A 17,211-nucleotide genomic window follows, 5' to 3' on the forward strand; every position below is an offset into this window, starting at 1 on the left:
CAACCGTTTGCAATTCACCATTCCTCGAGTGCCATTCCTGTTTCTAAGGTGGATTAAAAAGTATGGATATAACCTACACAATTTCCATCCTTACTTCTCTCCGTATCATTGGATAAATCTCATCTGCTTATGGTGGTTCAGCATCTTTAAGTATAGCCTGCCTTTCTAATACTTTCTCTTTACTAACTTTTAGTCCACCCAGTATCTCAGTTACCTCTTCCTTCACAATGATTCGGGAAGCTTCTCTTTCCTTGGGTAAGACAGATGCAAAGTACGCATTCAGTATGTTAACCATGTTATGTAACCATGATGCGAAGTAATCCCACACTTCTTTCTACTGCCTTTTTACTTTGTACGTTAGATGCCAGTCTCTTTTAATTTTCTGTCTTTGCTTCTCTATTTTCTATTCAATATCCCCTGAACTGCGTATTCAGTTAGCTCTCATTTCTAGTATCAACTGATTGTCTATCATGTGCACCAGCTCTTTCATCATACATGGAGTTCTGGAGTAATTTATCCTACTATTCCACTTCATGAGAATATACCTTCTCAGCACCTGAACCATCTCTTTTTTAAATGTAACTGTTATTCAGTTACAGTTCTGTGTTAGTCTTTGATTCTAATTTATTTGAGTCAGATTTGTCTCTGTTGAAGTTGGCCCTCCCATTTTATTCTTTTCCACTGCTAAACTAACAGTTATGATAGTCGAGAGTGTGGTGCTGGAAAAGTACAGCAGGTCAGGCAGCATCCAAGAAGCAGGAGAATCGACGTTTCGGACAAAAGCCCTTCATTGGGAACAGTTATTATACTCTGACCACTGTCCTTCAAATATTCTGTTGATACTTGATTCATTTGACACATCTAGTTTCCCAGAATCAGATTCAGCCATGCCTCCTTCTTTCCTGGGTTGGAAACAATTTTTTTCAAATGTTTCAGAAACTCTTTCCATTAAATTATTACTATTTAAAACTGTACAAAGTTCTCCATTACAACTATTCTAGAGCTCTGGTACGTTGGTGTAATTTTCTAATAAATTTGTTCCTTTTAATCTTTTATACTGGTTAGTGGTTGATGGAATACCCCAAGAGTATGATGTTATCTCTGGTTTCTTAACTCTAGTGAAATATATTGTGTGCGTCCCCTTCTCGGAAACCCTCCAGCATTGTGACATTCTCCCTGACCAATACGGTTACATTTCTTCCTTTTTCTCTTTTCTAACCACTTTGTATCAAGGAATACATACTACTCAATCCTGACCTTTACTTGAGCCAGGTGTTTGCTATTGTTACAATATCATATTCCCACAATGTTGTGCGCAAGATGTGTGTCTGGATAATCAATTCTGCCAAAGTGTCCCAAAGCTCGGGTGTTGAGCAAAGCAAAAAAAAAGTCAGGCTCCCATTCTTGATCACTGTCTCATGACCACTGCTGCAAAGTGAGCACATGTATGCATAACATTTTAAAAACGATCTAACATACATTTCTTGTGCTCCATTAAAGACTTTGGTACAGAAATATCAATATAGTATTCAAGTGATTTCAATATGCAGTAGCTGATCACAAAATTAAAAAGGAGTTTTGCTTAATTGACAAAAACTCTTTTTTGTCACTTGAAACTTATGAACTATACATGAAACTAGCTTGTTATTGCCTACATTTCATTGGTGTCAATATTGTGATTCCATTTAATTGATTTTGAAGTATTTCACTGATACTGAGGACCTGCACATCAATTCACCAAAATGCCTTTGTGCCACCATCAAGCACTAACCTTGGCTGCAAAGAACACATAAAACATACTGACCTTCTGCATAGTAAATACATCCTATTGACAGCAGTTATCCTGAAGTGTTCTGCCTTGGAACGTGATGAGTTTGCACTGATAGTTCCCAGACCCAGCCGCTGGTAGTCTCGAAAGCACGCCCGCTCTACTAACTGCTCCATAGTTGACTTCTCTGAAGCTTTCAAAGTGCTACTTGTGGGAAGTTCGCCATCATCTGAAGCTATAAAATGCAATAATGGACATTATTATTAACTACTGGCTCGTGAGAAATGAAAAACACTGCATATACTGGAAGTAAAAATAAGAAATACTGAAAATACTCAGCAAATCTGGCAGAATCGGTGAAAACAGAAACCAAATTAACATTTAAGATAAATAACACAAAATTAAAAAGGAACTCTGCTGAATTGACATGTGTACTCGTCTCAAAACTCTTTTGTCACTTGAAGCTACATCAATTTCTCATGAAACTCGCTTTGCTATTGCCAACTGTGCATTAATTTGAAAATTGTGACCCCATTTAATGACTTTGAAAGCACTTGCATAGGAAGATTCCAAGAGAATGCGAGGTGGTGTTGGATGATTGGGTCATGTAGCAGGGTGTTGGCAGAGGGAATGGCCTCTGTGGAATGTTACAAGGGAAGGGGAAGGAATAGATGTGTTTGGTCTTGACATTATATTAAGGTAGTGGAAATGGTGGAGGCTGTGACACAGAGGTGAGGTAAGGGGAACCCGATTGTGGTTCTGGAAAGAAGGAGAATGCGTAAGATTATGGTTGAAAGCCTTGTGACATTTAAGGAAAAGGAAAGGTGCTATGAAAGCTGTTATTGGTAGTACAAATCTGATTGAGAATGGAGTAAGGGAGCAAGATTGAGGAAATGTAATCAATGCGGCTGGTCACTGTGTGTTTCACCCATTTCTTTCTTCATTAAGGCAACTGTGTATACCTTGACAGCATTTAACTTATGTCTTAGCCTTTACTTTTTTAAAATGTTGTGCGCAAACATATAATACCTTCTTCAGTGAAATACTGGGAGTTATTTGAAAGCAATTAATAATAGTTAGAATATTATTCAAAAATATCTAGAATTCAGAATGCAGATTTGTATTGTTTTCATTAAATCCACATAGTTAAAAATTAATTTAATATTATTTTCCAATACATGTTTCCTTTGTTCTTGGGGTAAACAAATATGTACAAGGCATGAGAGTGAAAATGGCATTCAAATATTAGTTGTAAAATGATTTATGTTACAGTATTTTAACCAATGAATCACAAAATCTACAAATTACAATCATTTAAGCCATTCCCTTCTGACATCACAGAGAGGTGTCTCAACTGATGTTGAAGTGGGCGGGGAGGATGGTAAAGAGATATATTTAAATGAACAAACCTTAACATATAAGTTCTCAATTTTACAGTTTTTAGTGTGAGCCATTTGAAAAGATATGAAATATGCTTTCAGATACTTTTTTCAAAGTTTCTTCGCACCAAAGTAACAATTTTGCATGGCTGTCATGCTGAAAATACATTTGAAATTTCTTCAGTGGCTACTTTAAGGACAGAAATGACTGATTTTCTCTTTTTGTCTGCATTAGTTGAAACATCAATCCATTTATTTTAATAGAAAGAGCAATTTCACATGACCTGGGATTAAGAAATCAATATTTTCAAATCAGTGAGGTATGACAGTTGGAACAATTTCCATCTGTGCTAAAATACTGTACGCTTCTATTCTGGCGAACAAAACAAAGGATTGCACAAATTTCCTGTCCAAGGTTATCTGCACAGTTTAGGCATACTTTGATTGTTGGTCGAGACCATGACTAGGCTTAATGCCAGAACAAGCAGAAAACATGAATACAGAAATCAGGGTCAGCCAGAATGGAGGAGGAATCTCACAAAAGGTGTGTACTGACAGGAACTTTGTTTTTCCCAGAGTTCAACCACATCTGATTTAATAACATAATTCCAGACATGTAAAGAGAAAACATTTATATCATTTCGACCAACTTCTTCCCTGCTGTTATCAGACTCATGAATGAATCTCTCATATTAGAGTTGACCTTCCTCTGCACCTTCTGTCACTACAACACAATATTCTGCATTCTTTCTATTACCCTAATGTACTAATGCAAGATATTTGTCTGATTAGCATGCAAGACAACACTTGGCTTGAGTTTGAGTTATAACAAGAGGCTGGATAGATTGGGACTTTATTCACTGAGCTGAAAATGTGTCGCTGGAAAAGCGCAGCAGGTCAGGCAGCATCCAAGGAGCAGGAGAATCGACGTTTTGGGCATGAGCCCTTCTTCAGGAAATGGAGATTTCCTGAAGAAGGGTTCATGCCCGAAATGTCGATTCTCCTGCTCCTTGGATGCTGCCTGACTTGCTGCGCTTTTCCAGCAACACATTTTCAGCTCTGATCTCCAGCATCTGCAGTCTTCACTTTCTCCTACTTTATTCACTGGAGTACTGTATCACTATCTTCGTACATGTGATAATAATAGATCATATGTTCCAAAATATATTGACCTTGTTACATTATCAAGATTAGTGCAAAAATTCCTCAAAGGATTTAGCCATACTAAGACACAGCCTGAGGTATTGCAGTTGTGCTAATGATTGTTGTCATTTAGCCTGATTGTTGGAGAAGATCAGTTGGGGTAAACATTATTTGAAAGACATTTATTATGATTGTTCACTGACTCTATGATCCTATTAACCCACTGAGTCCAAGTCTATTTTTCTCCCAATGTTGCCCATTTGCGGTGCTGAAGTTGCTGGGGTGCTTCACATAACTTAATGGAAACACTGAACTTTCATTTACTCCAGACACTCCAGGGGCTTTCAGGGTTGTGTGATTTGGCATGACGTATACCTTACATCACATTTTACAGCTACAACAAAGAGGAAATCTATCCTGGCATAAACCAATCCAGTTTCAAAACAAATTGATTGAGATTCTTTTAGGAAGTAACCAAGAAGATTGATGAGGACGAGAGCAGTACACATTGTTTATTTCGACTTTAGTGAAGCCTTGAACAAGGTTCTGTATGGTAGACTAATTAGTAAAGTTAGATCACATGAGATTCAGAGTGATCTTGTCAATTGGATACATAATTGGCTTAACAGCAGGAGACAGAGACTGGTGGTGGAGAGTTGCTTTTTGGACCGGAGGTCTGTTACCAGCGGTGTTCCACAGGGATAGGTGCTGGGTCCACTTTTGTTTGTCATTTATGTAAATTATTTAAATGAGAACATGGACAGCATAGTTAGTGAGTTTGCAGATGACACTAAAAGCGAAGAAGGTTATCTAAGATTACAAAGAGATCTTGATCAATTGGGCCGAGGAGTGACAGATGGAATTTAATTTGGATAAACTCAAGGTATTGCCATTTGGTCAAAGGAGGATGTGACTTGTATAATTAAAAGCGGGGCCTTGGATAGTGTTGTAGAACAGAAAGACCTAGGGGTTCAAGTTCATAATTCTTTGAAGTTTGTGTCACATTTGGACATAGTGGCTAGGAAGGCATTTTGCACGCTTGCCTTCATTGCTCAGACATTTGAGTTTCGGAGTTGGGACATCATGTTGAGGTTGTACAGGATGTAAGGCCTCTTCTGGAGTACCATGTCCAGTTTTAGTCACCCTGTTATAGAATAGATATTATTAAGCTGGAGAGAGTTCAGAAAAGATTGACAAGGATGTTACTGGGAATGGAAGGCTTAAGTTATAAGTAGAGGGTGGATAGACTGGGACTTTATTCACTGGAGCGTAGAAGGTTGCGGGAAGGAGCTTATAAAGATTTATGAAATCACGAGGGGTATCAATAAGGTGAATGGTGATATCTTTTCCTTCAGTTGGGGGATTTCAAGACGAAGGGCATACTTTTACAGTGAGAGGAAAAAGATTTCAAAAAGACGAGAGGCAACTTTTTGTAAAAACACAGAATGGTTAGTATGTGAAATTTACCACCAGAGGAAGTACAGTTATAACATTTAAAAGACATTTGGATAAATACATGAGTAAGAGACATTTGGAAGGATAAGGGCCAATCACAGGCAGTTGGGATGAGTTTAGTTTGGGTTTATGGTTGACATGGACTAGTTAGTCCAATGATCAGTTTCTGTGCTGACTCTATAGCAAGATTAATTTCCCTACTTCCTTATATAAACCATATGAAGAAGTCTTTCATATTTCTTTACATAGCACAATAAAAAGTCTGAACTAAAATGTGTCATGCTAGAAGTCATCTCTCTACTTGTTCAATTAAAAAAAACATAACTGGCTAGCAATGCAAATTAATTTGCAAACTCAAATGATATGGTGGCAGCCAAATAATTCAAGGTGAAATATGATTTGCATACATGTACATTCAGTTTCTCTCAATTAAAAATAATTTTGTGGACTCAAAAATGGAAAAAGTGATTGGCTGAACAGCAATAAGTCCTGCTGTGAACCATCTGAGATAAATGTGAAATAAGTAACTTACTCCATCTGACATTTTGCTCACTTTGATATTTCTTTTGATGTGTATCTGAGATATCATACAGTTACATGATTAGATCATAGAATGACAACAGCACAAAATAACTCATGCCTGTCTGTGTTTATGTCAGCTCCCTGCTCCCTAACTCTTGCCCTTTCTCATCAGCCCTGCAAATTTCTTCTCTTCAGCATTTAACAAATTTGTTTTTGAAAGCTACAATCAAACCCATCTCCACCACTCTTTGGTAATATATTCCAAATACTCACCACTTGCCACATTAAAACAGCTGTCCATCACGTTACTGCAGATTCTCCATTAACCTTATATTGTGACACTGTCTTTTCCACCAATGGGAATAGTTCACACAGCCCCTTCATGATTTTGAGCATGTCGTAAAAAAAAAATCTCCTCGCAACCTTCTCTCTTCCAAGGAGAACACTCCCAGCTTCTCAACTGCATCCACTTAATTGAAGTCTCTCATCCCCGGGGCAATTTTGTGAATCTTGTCTGCTTTCCTTCTAAAACTTCAATATTCTCCTTCGTAGTGCTCAGTATCAGATATAATACTCCAGGTGTGGTTGAACCAGTGTTTTATCAAGGTTCACCACAGCTACCTTGCTTTGATACTCTATGTCTCTACTTTTCCAGCCCAAGATCCTGTGTGCCCTTTTAAAACCTTCCGTAACCCTGCCATCTACAAAAAATTATGCACATATCACTCCAGGTGACTTTGTTCCTGTAATTCTTTCAGAACTATACCCTTCATATTCAATTGCTTCATTTAATTTTTCCTACCAAAAATAACAGTTCAGTAAATTGAATTGAATTTCATTCTCTACATGCATACCCAATCAACTAGTCTGTGTTCTGTCGAACTTTAGCACTGTCTTCCTCACAGTTCATTAAACTTTCAAGTTTTGTCTCATCTGAAAATGGTGAAAAGAGTGTCACGGAATTTTTCTGCATAAAAAGAAGTCCTGCTCTCCATGTCCTTGCTGGTCAAGAACATAATTACTCTTGTCCAATTACCAGCATTTGACTTGTAGCCTTGCATTTTATGGCATTTCAAGTGATTATCTAAATTCTTCTCAATTGTGATGCTTTCTAACTCTACCAGCCTTTCAGGCAGTGCCAGATATTCACTGGAGAAAGTGAGGTCTGCAGATGCTGGAGATCAAAGTTGAAACTTTATTGCTGGAACAGCACAGCAGGTCAGGCAGCATCCAGGGAACAGGAGATTCGACGTTTCGGGCACAGGCCCTTCTTCAGGAATGAGCCCACTACCCACTGGGTGAAAAATTCTTCCTTCAATTCACTCTAAAATTTCCTATAAATTAAATTAAATCTATGCTCCATGGTTATCGATGCTTTAATTAAAAAGGAAAAGTTCTCCCTATCTACCTTATATGTGCTCCTCATAATCTTGTCCACTTCGTCCTCCCTCAGCCTTCTCTACTGTAAAGAAAATAGCTTCAAGCTAACTTCAGAGCTGAAACGGTCCTGCCTAGGCAAAGGTCTAGCAAATCTCCTCTGCACAGTCTCTAGTATAATCACATTCTTCCTAAGTATGGAGACCAGAACTGTACACAGTACTCGGTGGCTTACATAGCTTCATTATTACCTCCCTGCTCCTGTACCCAATCCCTCAGCTAATAAAGGCAATGATTCCATGTGCCTTTAACACCTTATCAACCTATACTATTGCCTTCAAAGATGTGTGTACCAACTTTTGTACATATCTAATCAAACCTCCTAGGTAACGGCCAGATAATTAATGTACACTGCAAACAACAAGGGACCCAGCATCAGACTCTACAGTCTGGCACTGTATACAGGCTTCCAGTGACAAAAACAATCTTGGACCATTAACCTCTGCCCCCTGCCACTAAGTTGTTTCTGGGTCTGATTTACAAAATTTTCCTGGATCCCATGGGCTCTTATCATCTTGACCAGTTGCCCATGAGAGATCTGGTCAAATGCCTTGCTGTAGTCCACACAGACTACATTGCAATATCTTCAGCCATAGATCTTGTCACCTCCTTGAAAGCAATGGTCTCTCCTTGACAAAGCCATCCTGACTATCCTCGATTAATCCATGTCTGTTCAAAATGATTGCCAGAATTTTTCCCAATAGTTCCCTTACCACTGATGTTGGATTGTACCCTACAAACTCACATCTATTATGATATATAAAGAAAAGCAGTAGTGTCAGTACCAGCCTGGGGATTCACAATGCGAAACCTACTCCAGTCTGAAAAACAATCACACTCCATTTCCTATTACTTAGTTAACTTCAGATCCATATTGCCACTTTCGCTTTCATTTCAAGAGCTTCAACATTGCTGGCACTGATGTGATACATCAGCCTAAGAAGTTTATGGTAAAACTACGTTTCACAAAAGACTAGTTACGCATTTGGAGCAGAGGAAAATATTTCTGTTTGAAGAAAGATTTTTACTGGATCAGGAAGTTGTTTTTGGCTTGCTGAACAATGAATGTTTCCAAAATACGGGGCCCAACACAATGAAATAATATCTCCTAATATCCATGGTTAGTTATTTAATCTTGTAGATTTTTTGTTTGGATAGTTCAAAATGCTGTTTTCAATTCTTTGAAACTGAAAATATTTGCAAAAGGCTGGTATTTAGATTAAAAATAGGCTTGTTATCATGTAGTTTCTCAGACTCACACATCAATTTTACATTTGTTGGTATATAGAAAGAAAATAGAGTGACCTCTAACCAAAAAAAAGGCTCTGTGTGCCGATTAGTTAGGTGACTGGTTTTGTTTTTTTAGTTTTTCAGTCGTCTCGTTGGGAATTTAGAATAATGGGAATGGAGGTTAGGGTAGCTGAATGTTCCTCCTGCAGAATGTGGGAGGTAAGGGTCATCAGTAGTGTCCCTGCTGACTGCATCTGCGGGAAGCGCACCCAACTCCAGGTCCTTGAAAACCGGGTTAGGGAACTGGAGCTGGAGGAACTTCAGATCATTTGGAAAGTGGAGGGGGTTACTGAAAGGAGTTACAGAGAGGTAATCACAGTTCAGTTAAAAGATGAAGGTGGATGGGTGCCATCAGGGGACGGAAAGGGAACCAACAGGCAGTGCAGGGATCCCCTGTGGCCGTCCCCCCCAACAACAAGTATACCTTTTTGGATACTGTTAGAGAGGATGACTTACGTGGGATAAGAAATGGGGACGAGGTCTCTGGCACAGAGTCTGACCCTGTTGCTCAGAAGGAAAGGGGGAACAAGAGCAAAGCATTAGATATAGGGGATTCCATAGTTAGGGGGACAGATAAGAGGTTCTGTGGGAATGAGAGAGGCTCAAGGTTGGTGTGCTGCCTCCCAAGTGCCAGGGTTTGTGATGTCTCTGGTTGTGTTTTCGGGATCTTTGAGGGGGAGGGGGAACAACCCCAAGTCATGGTCCACAAAGGTATTTAGAAAGATGGGGGTTCAAAGCAGAAATTCAGGGAGCCAGAGTGGAAGCTTAGAGCTGGAACAAATAGAATTGATATTATTAGGTTGTTGCCCATGCCACATGTTAGCGGGGTGAGGAATAGGGAGAGAGGAGTTGAACATGTGGCTACAGGAATGGTGCAGGAGGGAGGGTTTTTGATTCCTGGATAATTGGGGCTCTTTCTGGGGTAGGTGGGATCTCTACAAACAGGATGGTCTTCACCTGAACCAGAGGGGTACCAATATCCTAGGGGAGAAATTTACTAATGCTCTTCGGATGGGTTTAAACTAATTCAGCAGGGGAATGGGAACCAAAATTGTAGTTCGAGTATATGGGAGGATGAGAGTAGTGAAGTCAGAACTAAGATTTCAAGATTGCAAGAAGGTACGGGCAGGCAAGAAGTTGGCTTGAAGTGTGTCTACGTAAATGCGAGGAGCATCCAGAATAAGATGGGTGAGCTTGCAGCAAGGTTGGTATCTGGGATTTTGATGTTGTGGCCATTTCAGAGACATGGGTACAGCAGGGACAGGAATGGTTATTGCAGATTCCAGGATTTAGATGTTTCAGTAAGAACAGAGAAAATAGTAAAAGAGGGGGTGGTGTGGTATCATTAGTCAAGGACAGTATTACTGTTGCAGAAAGAACGTTTGAATACTCGTCTACTGTGGTATATGGGCTGAGATTAGAAACAGGAAAGGAGGGTTACCCTATTGGGAGTTTTCTACAGGCCTCAAATAGTTCCAGAGATGTAGAGGATAACAAAGATCATCCTTGATAGGAGTGAGTGTGACAGGGTAGTTGTTATGGGTACTTTAACTTTCCAAATACTGACTGGGAATACTATAGTTCAAGTACTTTAGATGGGTCAGTTTTGTCCGTGTGCAGCAGGGTTTCCTGACACAGTATGTAGACAGGCAATAAGGGGCGAGGCCACATTAGATTTGGTACTGGGTAATGAACTCGGCGAGGTGTTAGATTTGGAGGTAGGTGAGCACTTTGGTGAGAGTGACCACAATTTGGTTATGTTTACTTTAGCTATGGAATGGGACAGGTATATACCACAGGGCAAGAGTTATAGTTGGGGGAAAGGCAATTACAATGCGATTAGGGAAGATTTAGGATGCATAGGATGGGGAAGGAAACTGCAGGGGGTGGGCACAATTGAAATGTGGAGCTTATTCAAGGACTAGCTATTGTGGGTCCTTGATAAGTATGTATCGGTCAGGCAGGGAGGAAGTTGTCGAGTGTGGGAGCCGTGGTTTACTAAGGAAGTTGAATCTCTTGTGAAGAGGAAGAGGAAGAAGGTCGCTTATGTTGTATGAGTTGTGATGGCTCAATTAGGGAGCTTGAGAGTTACAAGTCAGACAGGAAAGACCTAAAGAGAGAGCTAAGAGGAGCCAGGAGGGGACATGAGAAGTTATTGGTGGATGGGATCAAGGAAAACCCTAAGGCTTTCTATAGCTATCCAGAATAAAAGAATGACTAGAGAAAGATTAGGGCCAATCAAGTATAGCAGTGGCAAGTTGTGTATGGAGTCAGAGGAGATAGGGAAAGCACTAAATGAATACTTTTCGTCAGTATTCACGCTGGAAAAAGACAATGTGGTGGAGAAGAATACTGAGGTACAGGCTACAAGACGAGATGAGGTGGAGGTGCAAAAGGAGGTGCTAGCAGTTCTGTAAAGTGTAAAAATTAATTAAGTCCCCTGGGCTGGATGGGATTTATTCTAGGATTCTCTGGGAAACTAGGGAGGAGATTGCCGAGTGTTTGGCTTTGATCTTTATGTTGTCATCTTTTAAAGGAATAGTGACAGAAATATGGATGATAGCAAATGTTGTTCCCTTGTTCAAGAAGGGGAGTAGAGACAACCCTGGAAATTATAGACCTATAAGCCTTACTTCGGTTGTGGGAAAGTGTTGGAAAGGGTTATAAGAGTAAGGATTTATACAAGAGAGGAATAAGTTGATTAGGGATAGTCAACACAGTTTTGTGAAGGGTTGGTTGTGCCTCACAAAGCTTATTGAATTCTTTGAGAAGGTGACCAAGCAGGTGGGAGGGTAAAGAGTTTGGTGTGGTGTATGTGGATTTCAGTAAGGAGTTAAATAAGGTTTCTCATGGTAGGCTATTGCACAAAATATATGGCATGGGATTAAGGGTGATTTAGCAGTTTGGATCAGAAATTGGCTAGCTGAAAGAAGAGAGAGGGCGGTGGTTGATGGGAAATATTCATCTTGGAGTTCAATTACTAGTGGGGTACAGCAAGGATCTGTTTTGGGTCCACTGTTGTTTGTCATTTATATAAATGACCTGGACGAGGGCATAGGAGGATGGGTTAGTAAATTTGCAGATGACAATAAGGTCATTAGAGTTGTGGACAGTGACGAAGGATGTTGTAGGTTACAGAGGGACATAGATAAGCTGCAGAGCTGGGGTGAGAGGTGGCAAATGGAGTTTAATGTGGAAAAGTGTGAGGTGATTCACTTTGGAAGGAGTAACAGGAATACAGAGTAAGGGGCTAATGGTAAATCTCTTGGTAGTGTAGATGAGCAGAAAGATCTCGGTGTCCAGGTATATAGATTCTTGAAAGTTGCCACCCAGGTGGATAGGGTTGTTAAGAAGGCTTACGGTGTGTTCCCTTTTATTGGTAGAAGGAATGAGTTTTGGAACCATGAGATTATGCTGCAGCTATACAAAACTCTGATGCGGCCACATTTGGAGTATTGTGTACAGTTCTGGTCACCACATTATAGGAAGGATGTGGAAGCTATGGAAAGGGTTCAGAGATTTACTAGAATATGGCCTGGTTGGAGGGAAGGTCTTACGAAGAAAGGCTGAGGGACTTGAGGCTGTTTTCGTTAGAGAGAAGTTGAGAGGCAACTTAATTGAGACATAAGATAATCAGAGGGTTAGATAGATTGGATAGTGCGAGCCTTTTTCCTTGGATGGTGATGGCTAGCATGAGGGGACATAGCTTTAAATTGAGGGGACATAGCTTTAAATTGAGGGGCGATAGATATAGGACAGATGTCAGAGGTAGTTTCATTACTCAGTAGCAGGGGCATGGAACACACTGCCTGCAACAGTAGTAGACTCGCCAACTTTAAGGGCATTTAAATGGTCATTGGATAGGCATATGGACGAGAATGGAATAGTGTAGGTTAGATGGGTTTCAGATTGGTTCACAGGTTGGTGCAACATCGAGCAGCCGAAGGGCCTATATTGAGCTGTAATGTTCTATGCTCTAAAAATGGAGAGTTAAAGTAGCATCAGAAAATCAATATTAAAAATGGTTAAATTCTTTTATTGTTTAAACCTCCAAAAATTGGAGAATGAATAAGATCTTGCAAAAGTCAATTTTCAATGCATGAAAGGTTGCTTGGCAGTGATTAAGACTAATCACACTGTTACAAATGTCGTTATATTTGAATAGAAAAGCCCGAGCATCATGCATTTACTGCTTCATGCCATTTCATATGTTTCAATGCTCAACATTTCATTGAGATACCATGGACTGGTATGGGGACAGCAACATCCTGACTTCCATATTTGTGCATACATGTATGGCCTCTGGAAGCAGTTGTTCAATTTACATTTTAATACTACTGAGGACTTTTAGCCCCATGGATATTTTTACTCCAAAAACCAGACCGTTCTGTCTTTCAAATACAAAGGACATTATCTGGCTGAAACAAATACAAAGTTTTATTGCTGTTACAAGATTTCTTTTGCTCGACTATGACAATTTTAATGGAAGAACAATAAAACAAAGATTCTCAGGCAGATCAACAAATTATAGAATGGTTAATGTAGAGGTAACAGCCATTTGGCTCATGCTGTCATGATCTTGCTCGTTCTCTGCAACAGCAACTCATAGCCATGAAACCCTAAACAATTTTTCTTCTTCAAAAACTTTCTAATATTATTTGCAAACATGTCAACTGAAGTAATAGAGAACTTGGTTTTCATTCTAACCCAGCCACCTTGAGATAAAAAATCTACAACTCTATATTCCTTAATCTACCTTAATCGATATATTTGGACTCAAAAATCTCTTTCCTGTTCCACAGTTCTTAGTTTTATCATCATCTAGAATGTACACTAATTTTGCTTTCTGGGACCAAGGTGAATGATCTCCCACTTCCCCACCGTTTCCTACAGAGTCATAGGGTCACGGAGACATACAGCATGGAAACAGACCTATTGGTCTAACACGTCCATGCTGACCAGATATCCTAAATTAATCCAGTCCCGTTGGCCAGATGTGGCCCACCCTCTGTGAGAAAAGGTTACCCTTTAGGTTCCTTTTAAATTTTTCCCTTCTTGCCCTAAGCCTATGCCCTCTAGTTCTGGACTCCCCATCACAGGGAAAAGACTTTGTCTATTTACCCTATTCATGCCCCTGATGTTTGAAAAGGGAGGCAATAGCCTAGTGATATTATCACTGGACTCTTAACCCAGAGACTGAGGTAATATTCTGAGGACCCAGGTTCAAACCCTCCCACGGCAAATTTGAATTAATTTGAATTAAATAAATATCTGGAATTAAGAGTCGAGGGTAACCAGGAATCCATCGTCAATCTGGTTCACTCATGTCCTTTAGGGAAGAAAACCGCCATCCTTACCTGGTCTGGCCTACATGTGACTCCATATCCATAGAAATGGGGTTCACTCTTAACTGTCCTCTGGACAATTAGGGATGGACAACAAATGCTGGCCAAGCCAGCGATGCCCTCATCCCATGAATGAATTTTTAAAAACCTCTATAAGGTCACTATTTCCCATCTTACCTGAAATATCATCCTCTTCATTCCAGCCTGATCGATTTCCTCTTTCATCTATTGTCAAAACAATTGGCTTCTTTTTGACTGTGTACTGACGACCTATGGTCATTTTTCCAGCCTTCTTTGCACTTCTTACAATATTCTTAGAAAGGGTGCTAGAAATCATTTCAAAAAGTGTCAGTAAACATGTTATGAAACAAACAGTTTTTTTTTCTACGTTCTGGGACAAATATGTTGAATACTTGAAATATTTGAAAAATTTACAACCAGACCTCAATAACTTAAAAATATTCAGTAAGAAGTGGTTCATTTCAGCATAATTTCACATGGATAACTATTTAATTGTATATGTTGTTCATTCCAATAAAAAAACTACCTAAGTATGTAATTTCTACATTAATCAACTACAAAACTGAAACAGAACTTTCTTTGAAGTTAATGAATATCTCAAATAGCTTTAAGTATTTTCTTTACACAAAATAGGCAACAGTTATTTGTTGCTCCATCTGGGATTTTACTTTCAGCAGTACCACTTTTACTTACACCAAAGGGTAAGAGTCTGAGTTACTGAGCAGAAGTTAACAGAGCCCACACCAGTGGGGATTATGATGCAGGTGGAAGGCAATGGTGATCAGGACAGATGACAGAATCCACATTGGAATCTTGATATTAGGAAAACTGTTCCCAATTAAACTGAGGGTGCAAAGACCTGATGTGGAACCTCACCACCTACCAGTAGCAGGATATCAATCAGACTCATTAATGAGCCAATAGAGAGCAAGTTCATTTGCGCTCACCAGAGTTTAATGATAATTCAGGAATATAATGGGAATCACAGGGCTTCCCACAGCCTGCCAAAGGTCATCCAACAATTCCTATTGACAGTGTTCACTTGGGGGATGGTGATTGGAGGGTTGCCACTTATTGTATGTCAAAAGGACCCAGCATCAGGAAATCAGGAAAGTGGGAGGGGGTTGCTGACAACTAGCCTTCTCCATATTTTGCGACTCTCTCACACCAGCGCTGGTGACCCAGCCCCCACAAGCCCATCCCTCCCCAGCCACCTATGTCCAGAGATCTAGTGGTAATCCTCAGCTTGGGTGCTGGAGCATCAGTGGCAGCAGGCACTGCACTTGATTGCACTAATGGCAACAGACAGTTGCTGGCATTTAATTGACACAGCTCATGGGGATGCCATTTCCAATAGTGGGGTCTTCATTGTGTGGAAGATAAGGTGCTACCCAATGTCACTGAAAACACTCTCCCACAGAAGTTATTCATGGCTCAAACTGGTTTTCTAATGTATGAGGTGGAAACCCAGTCAGTAGCACTAAATCTTGGCCATTAACTTTTTAATAATAAATTTCTCTTGGTTGATTATGTCGAAAAGCAAAACTGATTTAAACTAGTTTAAACATTTATTTTGTCATTGCATAAGTGGGCAGCATGGTGGCACAGTGGTTAGCACTGCTGCCTCACAGCGCCAGAGACCCAGGTTCAATTCTCTGTGTCTGCGTGGGTTTCCTCCGGGTGCTCCGGTTTCCTTCCACAGGTTAGGTAAATTGGCCATGCTAAATTGCCCATAGTGTTAGGTGGTGGGGTAAATGTAGGGGAATGGTTCTGGGTGGGTTGTGCAACGGCGCAGACCTGTAGGGCCTATTTCCACACTGCAAGTAATCTAATCTAATCTAATCCAATAAAACTGCTAAACAGTGCTGCAATTAAACAAAAGAAGTTGCAATTCACATAACAAAGGTAAAGGTGGTTGAAAGTACAAAATAGATGGAAGGTTTTGTTTAAAGTCAAAATGTTCACCACTCTAAATAGGAGCACAGCTAAAAAAAGAAATATTTTCTGCTTGAAAAATAATTCCTGAAAGGTTTAAAAAATTAACATAAATAATTAACTAATTTTGATAGGCTTTCTAAGCTTCGACACACCAGCATTCAATGGGGAAATCCTCATCATCTCAGGTGATAAGCTGCCTCTTGGGTTATATCCGTCCTGCATGTTACATGACGACAGACCCTCCTGCAGTTGGAATAATCCTAGTAACAGTAGGCTGAGGCCATTAGTGAACATTAACTGACCATTTAAGGGCTCAATTACTAGTGGTATGGGAATATTTATCCTGGATGTTCCCACCTGCAATTTCGATTCTAACAGAGGCAGGAATTTAGTGGACTGTAGGTAAGACAACACCCTATCTAATTAAGTACCCATCCTAACTCCAAGCTCACCACCACCAGGAGCAGAAGATTCCACCCTACATGTATTGTTGCCAAACTCCCATTTTAAATATGAATTTTCAATTTGGTTTGCTAATATGCATTTGCTGAAAACACAGGTAATTTCTCATGTTACTCTGCATTTTTCTTATTTATGAAACAACTCCTGTAACTCCAAGATTTTTGCAAACCTGCTTTTATACTGGCCTGGAAGGCTATTCCAAGTGGAACACTGATAAACCTGGCTTATTTTTCTTCTTGCTCAGGTAAGCACTTGTCTCCAATTGACACCCCATGGTGGTATAGTCAAGATTACAAAGTTAATAGAATTACTAATCTAACCTGCAACCTAAAGCTTGATTGTGCTCTTGGTTGCTGAAACATCATTTTAAAAGCTTTACTAAAATTTAACTAATTGCTTACAACCTTATATTAAAGGCCACTTTGTTAATAAAGGTTCATATTAAGGAATT

The 17,211-nt window shown here is 39.8% G+C and overlaps 1 protein-coding gene across 3 annotated transcripts in view; it reads right to left on the reverse strand.

The window, feature by feature from the left end:
* The window catches only part of sbf2 (SET binding factor 2), a 582,458-nt gene that overhangs the window by 81,025 nt on the left and 484,222 nt on the right, over positions 1-17,211 (reverse strand). For all 3 annotated transcript variants that reach the window (XM_043705903.1, XM_043705905.1, XM_043705904.1), the window contains exons 25-26: positions 14,517-14,665; positions 1,805-2,003 (exon numbers count right to left, since the gene is read on the reverse strand). In XM_043705903.1, coding sequence (XP_043561838.1) covers positions 1,805-2,003; positions 14,517-14,665 — 348 coding nt within the window. The remainder of the gene's footprint in view (positions 1-1,804; positions 2,004-14,516; positions 14,666-17,211) is intronic.

Source organism: Chiloscyllium plagiosum, chromosome 16 (assembly GCF_004010195.1).
Source record: "Chiloscyllium plagiosum isolate BGI_BamShark_2017 chromosome 16, ASM401019v2, whole genome shotgun sequence".
Lineage (NCBI taxonomy): Eukaryota > Metazoa > Chordata > Chondrichthyes > Orectolobiformes > Hemiscylliidae > Chiloscyllium > Chiloscyllium plagiosum.